General features: G+C 44.2%; 2 protein-coding genes across 9 annotated transcripts in view; one reads left to right on the top strand and one right to left on the bottom strand.

Annotated features, from left to right (window-relative positions):
• Positions 1-5,504, bottom strand: part of GLT8D2 (glycosyltransferase 8 domain containing 2) — a 75,194-nt gene extending 69,690 nt beyond the window's left edge. For 3 of the 7 annotated variants that reach the window (XM_033220851.1, XM_033220852.1, XM_033220850.1), the window contains exon 1: positions 5,017-5,247. The gene's annotated coding sequence lies outside the window, so the exon portion shown is untranslated. Of the gene's footprint in view, positions 1-4,431; positions 4,618-5,016 lie in introns of all 7 variants that reach the window. The other 4 variants (XM_033220848.1, XM_033220849.1, XM_033220847.1 and 1 more) reach the window with 4 other exon arrangements.
• Positions 5,505-5,532: 28 nt separating this feature from the next.
• HCFC2 (host cell factor C2) overlaps positions 5,533-14,112 on the top strand; it is a 42,760-nt gene continuing 34,180 nt past the window's right edge. Inside the window, exons 1-3 of one of the 2 annotated variants that reach the window (XM_033220840.1) lie at positions 5,533-5,794; positions 7,224-7,372; positions 8,984-9,144. In XM_033220840.1, coding sequence (XP_033076731.1) covers positions 5,632-5,794; positions 7,224-7,372; positions 8,984-9,144 — 473 coding nt within the window. In that variant the 5' untranslated portion in view covers positions 5,533-5,631. Of the gene's footprint in view, positions 5,795-5,827; positions 6,276-7,223; positions 7,373-8,983; positions 9,145-14,112 lie in introns of those variants that run through there. The other variant, XM_033220841.1, reaches the window with a different exon arrangement.

Below are 14,112 nucleotides of genomic sequence, written 5' to 3'. Positions count from 1 at the left end.
TGGTCATGTGCCCAGCTCATAGTCCAGATTCTGTTACTGAAAAGAAGAGGAGAGCAGACATTGGGGGTCATCTTGAAGGAGAGTGGGTACAGTAGTCTGGGAAAGTGCTTATTTGGTTTTTTTTTCCTTCCCAGTCTCAATAATGAAAGGCAGGCAAGGAGAAGAAGGTTGGAAATGATTGCTGGTTGTGCACTTTCAACCTTTTGTTTGCAACTGGATCCTTCTTCTGGGCCTGCAATCATGCTCAAGTCTCACCATCCAAAATAATAACAATTTACACAGTACCTCTCTCTCCTTGCCAGCCATTGTTCTTTCTTTCCTTACATGGCCAAGTCTCTGTAAATAGTAGACTATACATGTTATCCGCATTTTCTAATTCATACTTCAGTTCTCTCTGGCTTCTTTCCCTCCCACTCCATTGAAAACATTTTAATTCTAGGCCACTACTAACCTCCTAATTTGCACATCCAACAGTTGCTTCTTCATTCTCTTCTTCCCTGACTTCTCTATGGCTTTTGGCTTTCCTTATCACTTCTGCCTCTATGAAACCCTCTTTGCTGGTGGCTTCTTTGACATCACCCTCACCCAATTCCCTTTTAACTTCTCTGGCTACCTATTCTCTATTTCCTTCATGAGTGCCTCCTCTTGTCTTTACCCCATCAATGCTGGCTTCTTCAGGGTGCTATTTTCCATCCCTCTTCTCCAAACTCTCCTCCTAGGTTGTTGTTTCCAAACTACAATCTTGAAGTTTCAAAGACTGAAGGTACTTTATTGTGAAATGGGGACCTCTTTTAGATGCCTCCCTCAAGGAGAGAGTACTCAAAACTGCTCTACTAAAATAGCTTTCCCATTGGATTACGTACTTTGTCACTGATTGAATTGTATCTCCCCCAAACGATATGCTGAAGTCTTAACCCGCTGTACCTGTGAATATGACCTTATTTGGATATGGGGTATTTGCTGATATAATCAAGTTAAGATGAGATCACAGGATGACCCCTAATCCAATATAGCTAGTGGATTTACAAGAAGAGGAGGAGGTTGGGCGCAGTAGCTCATATCTGTAATCCCAGCACTTTGGGAGGCTGAGGCAGGAGGATCACTTGAGCTCAGGAGTTTAAGACCAGCATGGGAAACATGGTAAAACCTCATCTCTAGAAAAAATTTAAAAATTAGCCAGACATGGTGATGCACACCTGTAATCCCAGCTACTCCAGAAGCTGAGGTGGGAAGATCGCTTAAGCCCAGGAAGTGGAGGCTGCAGCAAGCTGAGATTGCACCACTGTACTCCAGCCTGGGTGATAGAGCCAGACCTTGTCTCAAAGAAAAAAAAAAAAAAAAAAGAAGAAGAACAAGAAGAAGAAAGAAGAAGAAGAAAAAGACAGACACACAGCAGGAACACCACGTGATGATGTGATGGAGACAGAGATGAGTGATTCATTGACAAGCCAAGGGTTGCCATGGATTGACAGCTGCCACCATAAGCTAGAAAGAGGCATGGAAGCATTCTCTCCTACAGGTTTTGGAGGGATCACAGCCATATTGACACTCTGATTTCAGACTTATATATCCTTCAGAACTGTGAGACAAAACATTCCTATTGTTTTAAGCCACCAGATTTGTGGTACTTTATCACAGCAGCCCTAGGACACTAGTACACATTTCCTCATCACCCTGCAGCTCCCTATCTAAGCCACCAATTATAGCTTGCAATCCCTTTTGTCTTAAAAATATTTGCCTTCATTTTTTCTCCTAGTTCAAGGGTTCTCTGGCTTTCAAATATCATAGACTAGTTTTTTTTTTTAATTTGAAGTTCAACATTAGGGTTGCAACTTTTGATTTTTCCTTTAACCTTGTGCTGTAAGGGCATTAGAAAAAACTACCATCTAGGCACAAAACTCTCAGAACAAAGTACAGTTCTTTAAATTAAACACTTTGGGTTTTATGACAAACTCACTGCTTTATTCCAACTCTTCCAGTTTTATTTCAGATTCATAAAAACTTATTATGGCAACATTTAAGAGCCTATCTTATGTACGTGACAAAGAAAAATATTAATAAATATTCATAACCTCTTTTCTGTTTGTAGGCATCTTATTTCTCCCTCCCTTTCCAAATTCTCTTTGGACATATTATGAAATTGGACTGGCTGGGCACGGTGGCTCATGCCTGAAATCTCAGCACTTTGGGAGACCAAGGTGGGCGGTTCACCTGAGGTCGGGAGTTCAAGACTAGCCTGACCAACATGGAGAAACCCCGTCCTTACTAAAAATACAGAATTAGCCAGGCATGCATGGCGGTGCATGGCTGTAATCCCAGCTACTGAGGAGGCTGAGGCAGTGGAATCACTTGAACCCAGGAGGCGGAGGTTGCAGTGAACCAAGATCACGCCATTGCACTCCAGCCTGGTGAACAAGAGCGAAACTCCATCTCAAAAACAAACAAACAAACAAAATTGGGTTATACTCAGTGAGAGGGAGAATTTAAGAAGCAGAAGCTAAAAAGAATAGTGAGAATTCCTTTTTCTTTTTCTTTTATTTTTTTGACAGAGTTTTGCTCTTGTTGCCCGGGTTGGAGTGCAATGGCACCATCTTGGCTCACTGCAACCTCTGCCTCCTGGGTTCAAGCGATTGTCCTACCTCAGTCTCCCAAGTAGCTGGGATTACAGGCATGCGCCACCACGCCCAGCTAATTTTTGTATTTTTAGTAGAGACGGGGTTTCACCATGTTGGCCAGGCTGGTCTCGAACTGCTGACCTCAGGTGATCTGCTCTCCTCAGCCTCTCAAAGTGCTGGAATTACAGGTGTGAGCCACCATGCCCAGACTGAGAATTTCTTTTTAAAAGGTAGAGAGGGCCGGGCGCAGTGGCTCAAGCCTGTAATCCCAGCACTTTGGGAGGCCGAGACGGGCGGATCACGAGGTCAGGAGATCGAGACCATCCTGGCTAACACGGTGAAACCCCCGTCTCTACTAAAAAAAAAAAAAAAAAACTACAAAAAACTAACCGGGCGAGGTGGCGGCGCCTGTAGTCCCAGCTACTCGGGAGGCTGAGGCAGGAGAATGGCGTGAACCTGGGAGGCGGAGCTTGCAGTGAGCTGAGATCCGGCCACAGCACTCCAGCTTGGGTGACAGAGCGAGACTCCGTCTCAAAACAAAAAAAAAAAAAAAAAAAAAGGTAGAGAGTTCTCTTTCAAAAAGAAGCTTAGATGAATGAGAAGGTGGAGAAGCATGCTGAGGTTTAAGGGAGTTGGGTGAATGAAGCATATAAGAGAAATTGAAAATGGTAAAAGATGAGGAAAAAAGAGCTTTAGGAAATTTACTATACAGTGTATTCTCCTTTCAGTACCTCTTGAGAATCTGAGGTAGGGATTTAAATTGCTTTCAATTTTTTCTTCCACTGGACTTGTATCTCTATTTATTTTATTTTATTTTGAGACGGAGTCTCGTTCTGTCGCCCTGGCTGGAGTGCAGTGGCGCAATCTCCGCTTACTGCAAGCTCCGCCTCCCGGGTTCATGCCATTCTCCTGTCTCAGCCTCCCAAGAAGCTGGGACTACATGCGCCTGCCACCACGCCCGGCTAATTTTTTTTTTGTATTTTTAGTAGAAACGGGGTTTCACCACGTTTGCCAGGATGGTCTCGATCTCCTGACCTCGTGATCCGCCCGCTTCGGCCTCCCAAAGTGCTGGGATTACAGGCGTGAGCCACCGCGCCCAGCCTTATTTATCTTTGTTTAATAAAAATAGAGATGGGATCTCACCATCTTGACCAGGCTGGTCTGGAACCCCTGGGATCAGTGGATCCTCCTGTCTCAGCCTCCAAACGTGCTGGGATTACAGGTGTGAGTCACTGTGCCCAGTCCTTTTTCAATTAAATTTTTAAAAAACAACTTGTGCATTTTAAAGATATACAATACGAAGTTATGATACCATATAGACCAGGGGTCTCCAATCCCCAGCAACCAGTCCTCGGCCTGTTCGGAACCCCCACGACCTCCTGAGCTCTGCCTCCTGTCAGATCAGCTGCGCATTAGATTCTCAGAGGAGCTGGAACCCTACTGTGAACTGCCCATAGGAGGGATCTAAATTGTATACTCCCTATGAGAATCTTATGCCTGATGATCTGAGGTGGAACAGTTTCATGCCGAAACCATACCCTCCACCCCCCTGCCAAGTCCATACCCCCCATTCCCCTGCCAAGTCCGTGGAAAAATTGTCTTCCATGAAACCGGTCCCTAGTTCCAAAAAGGTAGGGGACAGCTGATACAGACAGTCACAAGGTTACTATAAAGCAGCATATTAACATATCCATCATCTCATATAGTTACCACCAACCCTTTTTGTGTTTCTGTGGCAAGAGCAGCTAAAATCTACTCATTTGGCATGAATCCCATATGCAGTGCAATTTTATTCCTAATGGATTTGTGTGATTACCTGTAGGATCAAATCACAGGGCAGCTAGGCCTTATTAAGAGTTGCATTGGCCGGGTGCGGTGGCTCATGCCTGTAGTCCCAGCATTTTGGAAGGCTGAGGTAGGAGGATCGCTGGAGCCCAGGAGCTGGAGCTTGCAGTGAGCTCTGATAGCGCCACTGCATTCCAGCAACAGAACCAGACCCCATCTAAAATAAATAAATAAAAATAAAGAGTTGCGTAAGGCTGCTATCAGAGGCAGTATTGTACAATGGTTGGATATGACTGCTATTAGAGGCAGTATGGTATATGGTATAAGGGCTTGGGGGTTCTGGAATCAGAAGCCCCGTGGTTGAATCCTGGCCCCAATCTTTTTTTCAACACCTTTCCTTTGTGTCCATCAGAAAATTACTTAACTGCACTGTGCCTCATTTCTCCATCCACGAAAGGGAGACAACAGGAGCCACCTCACTGGATTGTTGGATGGATTACGTGAGTTACTTCAGGCATTCCTCCTGGCTGTGGACAGCCCTCACTTGTTAGCTAGCAATGAAACAGAAACCTACAAATCATCTCTTCTCTGCTTAAGCCAAACAAACCAAAAATACCTCTTGTGGCTCACGGTTCCCAAGCTTCCTGGCATGGCTCCCCACAAAGCTGCCCTCGGTTCGCCCTGGCAGGCTTTGTAGCGACCTTCCCTGCCCGGGTCCCAGTCACGGTCGGGAGAAGCCGCAGTAGCCCGGGCTCGCGAGGCGGGCTCCCGCGCGCACCCTCCCATGCGAGGTCCCCGCCCTGCGCTCCCAGCTCTTCGCACCTCTACCCGAGCTTCTCTCATGTTGCTTGTGAGACTGCCTCGCCCACACATCCTAGATGCTCAATTAAAGTGGACGTAAAGGAAGATGCTGTGCCTTCTCCCCAAAATACCTAACGGGAGGCTCTGGGTGGGGACCCGAGACGTGGTCAGTAGGAAGTGTCTTTCCACCCTAAGGTGCATTGCCCCGGGTGGCCGCTGGACATGTCGCCTGGGGTGGGGGTGGGGCTCCCCTCTCAGGACCCCCCCCTTCCCCAACGTCTCTCCCCTGCCGGCGGGCCTCCAGCCTGGCCCCCGGCGCCCGCGGCCACGTGACCCCAGCACAGCTGGAGGCGGTTCCCCGCCCTCCCCAGGGAGCAGCGGGTTGAGGCGGGAGCGGTGCATTGTGGGCAGAGGGGCGGGGGTTGGGAAGATGGCGGCTCCCAGCCTCCTCAACTGGAGGCGGATTTCTTCCTTCACGGGGCCGGTACCCCGCGCCCGACACGGACACCGAGCGGTGGCCATCCGGGAGCTGATGATCATCTTTGGAGGGGGAAATGAGGGCATCGCGGATGAGCTGCACGTCTACAACACGGGTAAGCGCATCGGTGGCTCGTCGGCCCCGCCTGCGGGAGCCGCGGAGGGGGAGGGGAGGCGAGGCGGCGGCCGCGGCCCTGACAGCTGTCACTGCCCGGTCACTGCTTCCTCGGGCGGGCGGCGGGGAGCGCGGCTCGGCCGGGCGGCCCGGGTCCCGCAGCTCTGTCCCGGACGGCAGCTCTGGATCTTCAGGATCCGCGGGGCGCAGCGGACCCCGAGCGGGGTGCACCGGTCTTCAAGTGGGGGATCCCAGACGCCCCCGCCCCAGGCCGGCTGGAGGACGCAGGCGACAGAAGACCGTGTCCAACTGCCTGGGCCACTCCCCGAAATCTCGCCCCTGTCAAAAACAAAACCCACTCCAAACCAAAGTTCCGTCGGGCCTTTCCCGTCTTTGCCTACCTGCCTACATCTAGGGGGTGAGGAGGGAAAACGAGAGGCCTTCTGGCACTCTCGCCTCAAATACAACCCGGTGTTTGGCAGGTAACGGTCAAGAGCCCCTCCGTGGGCCGCGCTCTAAACCGGCGGGGACGTGGTGAGGCGGCCTTGTGTCTGCATACTCGGTGTGGGCGCTCTTCTGGACTGGCCCTCGGAAAGAGGACTGTCATAACTTGAGCACCACTGCAGATCACAAGTGTCCCTGGGCAAGGAGCCCCTCTCTTTGAGGACCTCTGTGGAATAGAAAGGAAACTGGAATTTAATTTTTTTCCCCCTTGTAAATGCTCAGGCTGTCACAAGAAATCTTTTCGGTGTAAAGACAGTGATGGAATTTTGGGTCTACTTCATGCCCGATAACTTTTCTTGGACGAAACAGTTTAATCACAGGAATAATTTGAAGGTTAACAAAATAGTGGAGTCTGAGAAATTTTATTTTTTTCACCCTCCTCCCAGCGCCCCAGCATATGAAATTAAAAAGTTACTGACAGTTTGGTCTTAGTGTTCAAAACCCTGGCTTTGGAACAAATTAGACCTGATTTGAATCTTGCTCTGCCAGTTGCCCAGGATCAGCGCTAAAGTTACCAAACCTTTTTTAGGTTCACAATTTTCAGTTGTAAAATGGAGATTTTTATACTCACCCAGCAGGGGTTTTATAAGAATTAAATGATACAGATCAGGGTTTTTCAACAGCAGCACGGTCGACCTTTTGGGCCAGGTAATTCTTTGTCGAGGTCGGGGGAAGCTGCCCTGTGTTGCCCTGTACATTGTAAGATGTTTGACAGCATCCCTGCCTCTACCTACTAGATGCCAGTAACAGCCCCCTCCAGTTGTGACAACTAAAAATGTCACCAGACTTTGCCAAATGTCTTCTGGGGGGCAGAATCATCCCCAGTTGAGACCCACTGATAATGATGATGTATGTAAAGTACTTGCTGATAGTATGTGATAATCGTTGTTGGTTATAATCAGTTTTAATTTTATTTTGGCAACTAGCAACGAATCAGTGGTTTCTGCCAGCTGTTAGAGGAGATATCCCTCCAGGCTGTGCTGCCCATGGATTTGTCTGTGATGGTACCAGAATATTAGTATTTGGGGGTATGGTTGAATATGGAAGATACAGCAATGAGTTATATGAGTTACAAGTAAGTGTATTTAATATTATTTCATTCTGAGGCTTTAATAATGATATTGTTCATAATTTTTCAAAAGATTGCAACATTACTAACATTGTTTAACACATTTTAACATTGTTCAAGTAATGTAAACTTCACATTTTTAATAGCTTTATAGAAAAAATGTTTCCACTTCACTTAAAAGCCAAAGTTTCCTGGCAAGTCTTTTTCCCATACCCAGTGCAACATTTATAACATCAAGATACCTGTTACTTAGTATCAGTTGTACATGTTATATACTTAAGTTTTTGTATCTTAGTGCAGTAGAAACTTTAGCCTGCAACAGGAGCACCTGGAGGACCTGTGAAAACACAGATTGCTGGGTCCTACCCAGAGAGTTTCTGAGTCAGTAGTGGGTGATAAGCATTTGCATTTCTACCAAGTTCCCAGCTGCTGATGCTCCTGGTTTCTAGAGTATACTTTTTGTTTGTTTGTTTTGAGACAGAGTCTTGCCCTGTTGCCCAGGCTGGACTGCAGCCGTGTGATCTTGGCTCACTGCAACCTCCATCTCCTGGGTTCAAGCGATTCTCCTGCCTCAGCCTCCTAAGTAGCTGTGACTACCGGCACGCACCACCATGCCCAGCTAATTTTTGTATTTTTAGTAGAGACGGGGTTTCACCATGTTGGCCAGGCTGGTCTTGAACTCCTGACCTTGGGAGGCCCCGTCTGGGCCTCCCAAACTGCTGGGATTACTGGCGTGAGCCACTGTGCTCTGCCGCAAGTTCATAAGTATTAAGTACTGCAGGACTCACAGAGGGATAGTTGGCATTGGCATCAACTGACAGATTCACAACTTTGAATAAAACTTTCCACATTTGGAAAATCACCATGCCTGGCCCCTGGGCTATACTTTGATAACCACTGCTTTTGTGTTTTAGGAATTGTTACCCTCATACTAATATTTGCTACACCTCCCACCTTGACAATACATACAAAAGAGGAGTAACAGTTTCCCATAACCTTTCTAAATTTGACTCTTATTAAACCAGACTCATAGCCCTTGTTGACTTTTCTTCCTGAGCTGTGCCTTATCCCTAGGGTGGTAATCATGCGGGTATCTGCTAATTGGCAGATGTGAATGGTTATACCTATTTACAAGCAACTCACTGCAAAAATAATTTCAGCTAAAGAAAACATCCATGGCCAGAGAATAAGTTTTAGAATTTGATTTGTTAAATGAGCTTTATGTTTACCTTTAAAAGGTTAAAATATTTACCATTCATGGATTACCTTATTTCAGAAAGTAAGAATGTATAAATTACATTTAATCTTGAAGCTATGTATAATATTTTATTTTTCATTTGGAAAATACTTTAGAACTGTTGGAGTTTATTATTATATGGTTAGTTTGCCATTGTGGAAATCTGTGAATATGGAATAGTAACTTGAATGTCTACTGGAACATATATTTTAATTCCAGAAGTTAGCTTGTTGTTTGTCATTTGTCCCAAAAGTAGTTTATTAGTGCCTTCTGATGGGATTTGGATTAAAATGTATTGATATGATGTTGCACTACTGACAATATAGGCATGCTTTCTTGATTTTGTTTGACTGTATTTGTGCTCTTTTTTTTTTTTTTAGGCAAGTCGTTGGTTATGGAAAAAAGTGAAACCCCATCCCCCTCCTTCTGGTTTACCTCCTTGTCCTCGGCTTGGACATAGCTTCTCTTTATATGGTAATAAATGCTATTTGTTTGGTGGCCTGGCAAACGAAAGCGAAGATTCAAACAATAATGTTCCCAGGTATGCTGACTCTTTCAGACCAAATGCTTATTTTATGATTTAGAGTAGGAACATTTTATTTTTTCCATCTTTAATTTTTAAAAGGGATGATGCTTAGCTTTTTGCATTTCAGTTTAACAGTGGACAAATTTGTGTGTGTTTGTGTTTTCCTTAGTCCCTGGAGCATATTTATTTTCAAAACTGTGTCTTTTCTTCAGAAAGCATTGGAGCTAAAAACAAAAAAACTGTGTCTTTTTCTAATGAGAAATCATCTTATTAAATTAATATTAATGTAACTGCTTGTATCAATATATTTGTATATATTGAGCCATTATGCATTTTAGCTACCTCATAAATGATAATGAAAAGTAACAGATGGTTATTTTAAAATTAGAAGGTGTTAGAGTGGTTCACACTAGCAAATACTTTTACAATCAATTCTTTCCTCCTTTTTCTCAAACAGAATTAATTCACTACCTCTTTTCTTTTCACATCGTGTTTTATTTGTTTGTTTGTTTGTTTGTGTATTGAGTTCCAATAAGCCTTTATGAAACAGCTCGTAGGCAGGTTTGGTCCACAGGATGTAGTTTGCTGACACAGATTGTAAATAATGGGGATATCTACATTGTTGACCCCTATTATAGCTAATGTTGGTTTTGTCTGCAAAGAATTCCTCTTTCTTTTGGGGAATTGTACTGTTCCATGTAGTGGGTTTTTTTAAAAATAAATTTTATTTGTGTAAATTTAAGGTATATAACATGATGGTATAAGATAGATATTTTATATATATCTTAAAATGGTTATTATAGTGGTAATATATCCATCATTTCATATAGTTACCCATTTTTTTTCTGCCTGTGGCATGAGCAGCTGTAGTCACCACCGGGCGTTGTGGCTCATACCTGTAATCCCAGCACTTTGGGAAGCCGAGGTGGATGGATCGCTTGAGCCCAGCAGTTCAAGATCAGCCTGGGCAACATGGCAAAACCCCATCTCTACCAAAAATACAAAAAATTAACTGGGCATGGTGGCACGCGCCTGTGGTCACAGCTACTCGGTAGGCTGAGGTGGGAGGATTTCTTGAGCCTGGGAGGTGGAAGTTGCAGTGAGCCAAGATTATGCTACTGCACTCCAGCCTGGGTGACAGAGTTAGACCCCATCTCAAAAAAAAAAAAAAAAAAAAAAAATCCTGAATACAATGCATTATTATTAACTGTAGTCCTCATGTTGTACATTAGATCTCTCAGTTTGTTTATGCTATGTATTTGCTACTTTGTATCTTTTGACCTACATTTCCCCATTTCCTTCTCTTCCTGCCACCCTGACCCTGGTAACCACTGTTCTCTGTTTCTCTCTGTTTTACCTTTTTTGTTAAAACAAAACAAAAATCAAGATTTCACATATGAGATAATACAATATTGTTCTTTGTGTCTGTCTTATTTCACTTAGCATAATGTCCTGCTGCTCCATCCATGCTGTGGCAAATGGTAGTATATTTTTTCTTTCTTTTTTTTAGACTTTCTCTTTTTTTATTTTTTATTTTTATTTTACTTTAAGTTCTGGAATGCATGTGCAGAATGTGCAGGTTTATTATGTAGGTATATATGTGCCATGGTGGTTTGCTGCACCTGTCAACCCATCATTTAGGTTTTAAGCCCTGCGTGCATTAGGTATTTGTCCTAATGCTCTCCCTCCCCTTGCCCTGCAACCCCCGATATGCCCTGGTGTGTGATGTTCCCTTCCCTCTGTCCATGTGTTCTCATTGTTCAACTCCCTCTTATGAGTGAGAACACGCAGTGTTTGGTTTTCTTTTTCTGTGCTAGTTTAGTTTGCTGAGAATAATGGTTTCCGGCTTCATCCATGTCCCTGCAAAGGACATGAACTATTTTTTTGAGACGAGTCTCGCTCTGTCGCCCAGGCTGGAGTGCAGTAGCGCAATCTCAGGTAACTGCAAGCTCCACCTCCTGGGTCCATGCCATTCTCCTGCCTAAGCCACTCGAGTTGCTGGGACTAAAGGCGCCTACCACCACGCCCGGCTAAGTTTTTGTATTTTTAGTAGAGACTAACGTGGGGTTGCACCAAGTTAACCAGGATGGTCTCGATCTCCTGACCTCATGATCCACCCACCTCAGCCTCCCAAAGTGCTGGGATTACAGGTGTGAGCCACCGCACCTGGCCAAACTCACTCTTTTTTATGGCTGCAATATTTTTTTCTTTTTAAGCCCAAATAATATTCACATAGTGTTTTGATCATTGTCATTCTAGCACTCAAGCTTTGGAGATTTAGAGTCCAAAGGGCTGTTTTCTGATTCAGCGCTTATCATGTGTGTCCTTTAGAGCAAATAATCTAAGCTTGTTTCCTTCGCTGTGAAATGGGAGTGATTAAATACCTGTTTTACAGTGTCATTGTGATAGTGAAATAAGATCATTGGTGTAATTTTCAAAGCACTTTCAAGTTGCCATAGCATATAATACAGTAGAGTTATTAACCATTATGTCTTTTTACTTGCATTAGATTGATGGTAGGATCTTAACTTTTTTTCCAAACTGTTTTAAAATATAGAAATACTAAAATATCATGGAAAAATTGGAAACTGTAGAAAAGGAAAAAAAAATTATCCCACCACAGTAATCCAGATACTTTTACTTTTTTGTTTGTTTGTTTTGAGACAGAGTCTCGCTCTGTCACCCGGGCTGGAGTGCAGTGCTGCGATCTCGGCTCACTGCAAGTTCCGCCTCCTGGGTTCCCGCCATTCTCCTGCCTCAGCCTCCCGAGTAACTGGGACTACAGGCGCCCACCACCATGCCCGGCTAATTTTGTTTTTGTGGGTTTTTTTAGTAGAGATGGGGTTTCACCATGTTAGCCAGGATGGTCTCAATCTCCTGACCTCGTGATCCGCCTGCCTCAGCCTCCCAAAGTGCTGGGATTACAGGCATGAGCTACTGCGCCCGGCCAGTACTTTTACTTTTAACATATGTCTTTTAAAAAAATTTTTCCATTAAACAGGTTTTTAAAATAACACTGGTAAAAAGTCAAGAAATTGGAAAGTGTACAATGTTCTTTCAACAGCACTATCTCCCAACATAGGCAGATACACATAATTCAATTTGATGTACATCTTTTGGAATGTTTTTCATGTAACACTTTTCATGTACCCTTTTTCATATATTAGCTTTTGTTAGGTTATTGTTTATAATGGGGCAGGCTTCTCAAGGTTATTCTACTTCAGAGGGCCAGTAGGTGCATACAATTACGTACAATGCTTTTTAAAGCCTGTGTTCAAAGCACACATTCATTTCTGGTCACATTCCGTTAGTCAAAGCCAGCCATATGGCAAAGGCCAGAGTTAGTGGTCTAAGGATATATACTCTGCCTACTGGGAAAGAATGGGAACACATTAATACGATTCTCCATACAGATCTATCTATTTTCTTTTTTTTTTTTTTTTTTTTTCAAGAAAGGGTCTCACTCTTACCCAGACTGGAGTGCAATGGCACAATGTCAGCTCACTGGAGCCTCCACTCCCAGGCACAAGTGATCCTCCCACCTCAACCTGTTTAACTTCTTAAGAAATTCTACCAAATTGCTTTCCAAACTGACTACACCATTTTACATTCCCACCAGCAATATATAAGGGTTTTAATTTCTCCACCTTTGCTAATAGTCATTATCGTCTGTCTTTTTTATTGTTGCCATCTTAGTGGGAGTAAAGTGGTACCTCATTGTCGTTTTAATTTGCATTTCCCTAATGATTAATAGCGTTGGACATTGTTTCATGTGCTTTTTAGCCATTCATGTATCTTTGGATATAAGTTTTATGTTTTGTTTTATTTTTTAATCAGAAATGTGATTTGGCCAGGTACAGTGGCTCACACCTGTAATCCCAGTACTTTGGGAGGCTGAGGCCAACAGATCACTTGAGCCTAGAAGTTTGAGACCAGCCTGGGCTACATGGCAAGACCCTGTCTCTGCAAAACATTAGAAAATTAGCTGGGTGTAGTGGTATGTGCCTGTGGTCCCATCTACATGGGAGGCCAGCGCAGGAGGATTGCTTGAGAGCAGGAGGCCAGGACTACAGTGAGCCATGTTTACATCAGTGCACTCCAGCCTTGGCAACAGAACAAGACTCTGTCCCCCTCAAAAAAAAGTAAAATTTGTGCAAAAAGGCTTACTGGGATTTTTTTTTTTTTTTTTTTTGAGACGGAGTCTTGCACTGTCACCCAGGCTGGAGTGCAGTGGTGTGATCTTGGCTCTCTGCAAGCTCCGCCTCCTGGGTTCACGCCATTCTCCTGCCTCAGCCTCCTGAGTAGCTGGGACTACAGGCACCCACCACCATGCCCAGCTAATTTTTTGTATTTTCAGTAGAGATGGGGTTTCACCGTCTTAGCCAGGATGGTCTCGGATCTCCTGACCTCGTGATCCGCCCATCTCAGCCTCCCAAAGTGCTGGGATTACAGGCATAAGCCACCGTACCCGGCCATTACTGGGATTTTGATAGGAATTTCATTGGTTATATATTAGTTTGAGGAGAATTGCCATCTTAGTAATATTGGGTCTGCCAATTCATGAACATGGGATATTTCTCCATTTATTTAAATCTTTTAAATATTCTCTCAGCAATATTTTGTAGTTTTCAATGTATGTATTGCTCTTTCTAATTTTGATTAATGTATTCCTAAGTTTTTTATTCTTTTTGAGGATATTATGAATCGATTTGGTTTCTTTCTTTTTTTTTTTTTTTGAGGTGGAGTCTCGCTCTATCGCACAAGTTGGAGTGCAGTGGAGCGATCTCAGCTCACTACAAGCTCCACCTCCTGGGTTCAGGCCATTCTCCTGCCTCAGCCTCCCGAGTAGCTGAGACTACAGGCACCCGCCACCATGCCCGGCTAATTTTTTTTTTTGTATTTTTAATAGAGACTGGATTTCACCATGTTAGCCAGGATGGTCTCGATCTCCTGACCTTGTGATCCACCCACCTTGGCCTCCCA

Source organism: Trachypithecus francoisi, unplaced genomic scaffold, assembly GCF_009764315.1.
Source record: "Trachypithecus francoisi isolate TF-2019V2 unplaced genomic scaffold, Tfra_2.0 Lachesis_group11, whole genome shotgun sequence".
Classification (NCBI taxonomy): domain Eukaryota; kingdom Metazoa; phylum Chordata; class Mammalia; order Primates; family Cercopithecidae; genus Trachypithecus; species Trachypithecus francoisi.
The sequence above is the reverse complement of the archived record's forward strand: the minus strand, read 5'-3'. Positions and strand labels throughout refer to the sequence as shown.